Genomic DNA, 6,876 nt, shown 5'->3' with positions numbered 1-6,876 from the left:
GCTTTCAACTTGTGCACACTTTCAACTTGGACGAGAACTGGGACTGTCTTCCAGAACAGGTCCGGTCAATTCCGTTGGAAAGTTCCAAAGACAACCTTATGAGAACCAGCCACACATATCAGGTAACGCTTATAATTCGCAGTTCAAAGACGGTAAGGTTCTAAATCTGGTTAATAAACCGACATTCATAGCATTACAATATTTGAAAGCTAACCGTTTTCAGTTCAGTGCTTAACCCTATCACTGCAGATCAGTGCTTAAGTCTCTACTGTGTTCTCTCCATAACTTGCGCTCTGCATTTTTGGTTTCTTCAGCTATTCTAGCCTCATTCTACATTCCCGGCTCGTTCCATTATGAAAATAATGCGTTGTGTAAAATTCATAAGGTGTCCAATCTGGCTTCACTCGATGTTATCTAATGCTAACCTAATCCCTATAATCCGCACCACCTTTCGCCATTTTGTATAGTTTTTGTGTCACCTGTTCCGAACGAGTTTGCGCTGTCTGCCAGCCATTCTTCCCTGTCTCCTCACCAAAATACACTGACCGAGAATGTCCCCTGGGAAGCCTTCGAAGGCGCGCAAAAGCGCAAAAGGGATTATAAGGCAAATAGATATACAGTAGACCAGGACTACGAGTACACGTACTACTGCACGGCTTAATAACTTTTATGATAGAAATGGCCTTGACCATTATTGTTAGTTTTTACATATGATGTCAAACACACAGTCATCGTACTCGCCCTTAATTGTATTGATTCCTAAAGAACACCCATTCGAAAAAAAAAGCTCCAATAAAGTTTCCAAAAGAACATTTCAGGTAGAACACTTAATGGACTGACGACCGACAGTAAGAAGGCATGAATAAACAAACTCGAATCTGAAATTAAAATGAGTTGCAACAAACTTGTAATGATTAAATCACAACGCAAACTCCCAAGATATCTTTATAATTTAAGAATAAACTTCTGGTGTTGCTATGTGTATGTTTGTTTATGTTTTGAGTCATTTTTCTTTTTCTTTTTACTGCTATTTTTTGGTTGAGCGAGACGAGAGCGGATTATTCTGTCGGGTGAGCAGTTTTCAGAAATCGAGGCCTACGTGTCATAAATATTCATAAAGGGAAGAATTCTATAGTTTTCACTCCTAAGTGTACCGACAGCGTTCTAGAAAACGTTTAATGATAGGGGATTTAAGTGCAATTTAACCGCCTCTTAAGTTCTTTAAAATTTAATGACGATTGTTTTCAAAATAGAACAAAATAAAATAAATTGCCTTTTTAATATGGCTCAGTGCAGGTGGTAAAGTAAACTTTACCTTTCTACATTGAAAATTAAGGTCTCTGGAAACAGAATGCTAAGGAGACTCAGGTACGCAACAAAACGATAATGATTGTACTCATAAGAATTATGTTAGCTATTTTCTTGTTATTATTTTAATTATGCGCAAAGAAAAAAGGGCTAGGTTTTATCCCATGAAAATGCAAAACTATCCAGACTTTCTGTTAAAAAGGTAACAACTTCGGACACATTTTGTAATGCAACTACGACTCTTTAAAAATAGAGGGGAAGTCATAAATTTCTACCTTGTGCACTTCAGAAATTTATTTCGTGATATTTTAGGGACTCTGTCATATTAACCAATACGTACGTATAAAATCTGCTTAATAAAGGACTAGTGACGTTTACTTTTATCATGAACTTGCCTTTGGACTCATTTGTTGGCAGTAGTTGAAAGGTGATGTTATACGGGACGATTCATAACGACAATTTTTGGTGCAACACAGCGTTGCAATGTTGGAACATATTATGTCGTAACTACTGTATTCGAAAAAATGTCGCAACAATGTTGCAACGCTTTGTTGCTCTAAAAGTCGTCGTTGCGAATCGTCTCGTGTAACATCACCTTAATGGGTAACTATTCGTTGCCAATAAATCTTTCAATCGGTGGACATGTCAAACGAGACTGAAAAACAAAATCCAAACAGTGCGGAAAAGAGCGCTAAGGAACAGCCTCCGTTACTGTAAGAAACGTATCGGCGAACTCTTATTAAAAAATAGCACCTAAAGAAAGCATTGGTTGGATTTAAATAATCAAGGTATGTTAATTTTGTTTTATGTTGAGGCTGTTAGAGCCAAACCAAACGGCGTACTTTAATTGTTGTGGAATATGTATAGATATTAAACAGCACGATTTTAAGTCTCCGAACAATCATTACTTCTGTACACAAACGCAATAATTATTATAACATATATCATATGTTAAAAATACGAGTCATTATTTCTTGGGTTAATTCTTATCTTTCATAGACGATACAGCTGCCACAAAAATTAGATGCAAAATCTGCAATTCTCGAAATTTATCAATACTTAAATTGCGAAAAATTCCCTTCTCCGCCTCTCTTTTGCGATGGTTTAATACTTTTCAGGTATGATTTTTCAACACGCAGAAATACGTCAGGTTTTGCCAAATAGCATTGTCAATAAAACTAAAAAAAACCTACGATATTGTTTGAATTTCCTTCTGGCATGAAAGGTTTTGGCAGTCGATATCACTGCTTCGTTTTCGGTGGGAAAAAGTAAAGGCCGCGAGCATCCCCTGGATTTTTTCGTGAGATACTGTCATGTTGCTACCGTATAACCGGACTGACTTTAGTTATTATGGCATGAAACTATACATATAGCGGTACGAAACGGAGAGAACCAAACAAATGCAAGAACCATAGTTAGTCCCTAGGGATTAAAAATCACTCAAATACGCAGCGGAAATTTTCTGCAAGTATATAATTCATCTTTCCCAACAGGTGCGCATGCACTTTTCTCTCCTTCACTCAATGATAAAACACCAGATTATTTAGGCATCACCAGACTAATTTTACTTACCACGAATATGGTTGGTAATTAACCAGGACTTGCCAGGCTTAACCAAGCCCTTTATTTAACTTTTCCTTAAATGCTGACCTTACGAAGGTTTTCAACCACTCAGGCTATAATTTATTGATCCGCGAGATCTTTTGTTTTTGATTTTAGTAAAGGCATTGCAAGACTACTAACTTATCTCATCAAAAACTTTTTTTTTTCAGGGCTAAGTTTATCTAAAGTAGTTTTCCACTCCAGAATCGTTTTTACACAAAGCCAGTATGGAAACATCATCTTCGCATCATGATAATAGCAATGCGACTCAAGAAACGGAAGTACAAAAGCTGATCAAGAACTTTGGATCGTACACAACGCTACATGGCTTGCATTTCCTCTTTGAATCCTCATCCACAGTGCGTCGTATTTTGTGGATTATTTTAATGGTCGCATGTATGCTAATTTTAGCTTTTCAGCTCAAGTATTGCTACCTTAAGCTCCAAAGCCACGAAAGCCTTGTAACAAAAGACATTGAGTACTCAAAAAGTTTTCTTTTCCCAGCGGTTACTATTTGCAATCAAAACATGCTTCTGAAGAGCAAAATACTTGGGACCGACGCACAGGAATACCTGGACGACATTGACAATCTCAAATATGTATCGCGTCACATCAATTCTTCATTTAACATACTTGAAGTTGCGAAAGAAGCAGGACATAATCTGACGGTCATGATGAAACGTTGCTCGTGGAGAGGCCAGAGATGTGGACCGGAGAATTTTACTTCCTTCGCTACCCTCCTTGTAAGTGCCAGTGTACATATGGGCTTCATTATTTTGCATATTCTTATGCATGTGTTGTTTTGTCCGCACGCTTACGTCCTGTTTTTTAGAGTTTCTGTGACTCTGAGCATCGCTGATATAAAGGAAGCCGAAGTTTTGAATACCATTCACATTTATGCATGGAGTGGTTAATGTTAGAATGTCAGGCAGGCAGGTCGTTAATATACATTAGAAACAAAAGTGGCCCTAGAATAGAGCATTGAGGAACTCTGCAAGTAATTCCTCAGAGGAAAGCTGGTCATTTATAATATATTGCTGGTCCCTGTTTGTGTTATGAGTTAAACCAGTATAGTTCCTTACCGACAATATCCACTGGAAATCGTTCATTCACCTTTAAGCTAGCGAGTGTTCAAACAAGGTTTTATTTCTTAAGCGGTCACAAGCTGAACAGTCTATACTACTTGTTAGGGATCCTTTAAAAATGCTTCCACTGTATTTAGGGCAGCTTCAAACTGTGGTCGGGCAGAGTTCAGACATTTGTGCAGTCACGTCTAGAAACTTTGTGCTGCACTACATCCCGTGCAAAATTCCCCGCCTCAGTTGTTAATCCTTGGAAAATTAATAGCTGTGGTCACTGCCATTTAAACAGTTCCTAAACAAACGGTCCCCAGTACTAAATTTACTAACGTAATCGTGTTTCACTTGGTTCTCCACCGACAGCGAGGTCTATGTTACACGTTCAACTCAGGTCAAACAGGCCATCCCTTAGTAAACGCCACTGCTGTGGGAATAAGTCAGGCTTTGAGTCTCATACTAGATGTGCAACCCGAAGAATATTATGGCCCCTTTAGCTACGATGCAACTGGCATCAAGCTTGTACTTCACGAGCAGTATGAGTGGCCACAGGTGGAAAACTTAGGCATTGACCTCACACCGGGCTACAACACAAATATCAGGATAAAACGAAACAAGGTGCCTGGTTATTGGTTAGATTATATTTTGAGAATTAGTATGATATGAAGAATTGTACAGGTCTGCTGAGGTTGACACCATCTTCCGAGTTCTGCAGATTTCTTCATTTTCTACAATAGCCGAATTTAATAATTGTTTCATTATTATTCAGTCAAAATATTTCCAAGGCCTAAGTGTGCAGATTAGAGTTTATCCTAATTTACTCCACGATATACACACACGACAAACCGTCGAAGAGTAATCGTCCGACAATTAAAGCGGGACTATTTTTTATCAGTTGTTTAATTCATCCTTTTTGCTGTCAGGAGAAGTCGTCCGTTCATACATCACGATCACCCTGAAGAATCAGTGCAGAGAAAGGGAGAGGGAGGGGGAGGGAAGCGTATATTCGCGAGTATAAGACATGACTGGACAACTTCATACAAATCGCTGTATTTTCTCAACCCAAGCTTAAACCTCTAGATACATGAATGAGGGGATGGTCTATAATTAATTGCACATCCATTTCCACGTGTGTTGTTTGTCGCAAGTTTGTTTCCTAAACCCCGTAATAATGAGCCCGCGGTACCATTTTTAATCAGCGAGTATTGGGTCTTTATGTGCTTTAAGCGAATATCTAATCTAACTTTCAATTCCTTGTCCTGTTATGACAGTATATCGCCCTCAAACCACCCTACCGCCCTCCATGTGGCACAAGAAAATTGATTACTTCAAATATCTACTCCTCAAGTCGGTGCCTAAGGGAATGCGGTGAAAAAAAACTGATGGAAATATGTAACTGCAGCCTCCCAACCATGCTGCTTGGAGGTAATAGATACAGTCTGAAAGCAAACGAGGTAGAATAATTTTCAAACTTTTGTTTTGTTTTTGTTAGCGCTATATAGTCCTATTTGTTAAAGATCTGAAACATATCTTTGACTTGCCTCTATGTAAAAGAGTTTGCTGTCCGTACTCTCGGATTTATAGCCCAAACGGTCTGAAACTGGTGTACGTATAAACTCTGAGTAGTTTAATTAGATATACTTATTTCGAAATTAAAACGGAGAAAACGATCCCCCTTTTATTAAATATCCGGATACATATAGAGGAGGCCTTAATCTCCTAATTTTTTTCCCATTTAGGCCGTTATAGTTTTAAAAATAATCTAGATGTTTTTCTTATCTTTTTTAGAAACGTTCAGTCCCTCAAAGATATGCACCGCCCAAGACATAAGAGATTGTATACTACCCAATACTGGTAGGTTGAAAAAAAAACTCTTAAGATCAGAAAAGGGTTTTCGTTAACTTAGAGCTGTCTAACTGCCTCTGCTGCTTTAAGAAACATATTTCATGATTTTTTTTTTGCCTTGAAAAACAAAGATAAAAAATGACTATGTAACAAATGGCGTGATTTTAACTGACATCATTTTTGACGAAATGTGCCATGGCAGGAAGGAGCCTGTAATGGCCGCGGAAGTATAAAAGATATTCAAACGAGTTTCCATCATTAATTAGAGGACACTGAATGTAACTACATATTTTATTGCATGTTGCCGAATGCATCGCCGGTGACTTATAGTTATTCGACGTCATTTGCATTCATTGTAGCCATCGGTCTCCAAAAGTGGTAAATGGTCAGATGGGGTCACTATAGGTGCGTTCAGTTGCATGATGTGTTAGTTCTAGAAGAGGAATAAAAAGAATAGTTCGGAATACTCCTTCGATTGACTTGCAAAAAGCGGAATATAAATGCATGAGACTATCTATGGGTATTTTCGAGGAAATGCGAAGATCGCGTATTGATGAAACGATGATCAGCGACGATCATATAAGGCTGAAGCCGGTTAGTTGTGTGAAGACAGCGAAGAAATCTATCGACACACTTGCCATGGGAAACATCGATCGTTTTCGTTTCAATTTACGTATCTTTTGCATTTTTTGTCATTTCTGTACTAAACTTGGCTTGAGAGTTTGAAATATTAAGCCAATGGATTTGGTGTATATGTTGACATCAAATTGGCAAAATTTGACGTCATAATTGCTGACATCATTCATATGTAAATTTTAAGCACATGCAAAAAGATACGTAAATTGAAGGGATATTTCCCCAGTATGCAAACAGTATGATGGACGCTCAGAGGCTTTGCAGTGCCTTTTAAATCTATTGCGTTTTTATGTTCTCATCTCCGTCGTCGTCATCGTAATTGCGATGCTCAGCTCCCTGGCATCGCGCGCTTCCACCCAAAACGATTCAGTCTTGATATGCGTTAAAAAATCGACGACCTGATGGAAAA

The 6,876-nt window shown here is 38.3% G+C and overlaps 1 protein-coding gene across 2 annotated transcripts in view; it reads left to right on the top strand.

The window, feature by feature from the left end:
- Nucleotides 1–1,227: 1,227 nt before the first annotated feature.
- The window catches only part of LOC140952188 (acid-sensing ion channel 2-like), a 7,707-nt gene continuing 2,058 nt past the window's right edge, over nucleotides 1,228–6,876 (top strand). Inside the window, exons 1-5 of one of the 2 annotated variants that reach the window (XM_073401609.1) lie at nucleotides 1,228–2,096; nucleotides 3,081–3,653; nucleotides 4,353–4,604; nucleotides 5,258–5,411; nucleotides 5,775–5,840. In XM_073401609.1, the coding sequence (XP_073257710.1) occupies nucleotides 3,138–3,653; nucleotides 4,353–4,604; nucleotides 5,258–5,411; nucleotides 5,775–5,840 (988 nt within the window). In that variant the 5' untranslated portion in view covers nucleotides 1,228–2,096; nucleotides 3,081–3,137. The remainder of the gene's footprint in view (nucleotides 2,097–3,080; nucleotides 3,654–4,352; nucleotides 4,605–5,257; nucleotides 5,412–5,774; nucleotides 5,841–6,876) is intronic. The other variant, XM_073401610.1, reaches the window with a different exon arrangement.

The sequence above is a fragment of the Porites lutea genome, chromosome 11 (genome assembly GCF_958299795.1).
Source record: "Porites lutea chromosome 11, jaPorLute2.1, whole genome shotgun sequence".
Classification (NCBI taxonomy): Eukaryota; Metazoa; Cnidaria; class Anthozoa; order Scleractinia; family Poritidae; genus Porites; species Porites lutea.
The sequence above is the reverse complement of the archived record's forward strand: the minus strand, read 5'-3'. Positions and strand labels throughout refer to the sequence as shown.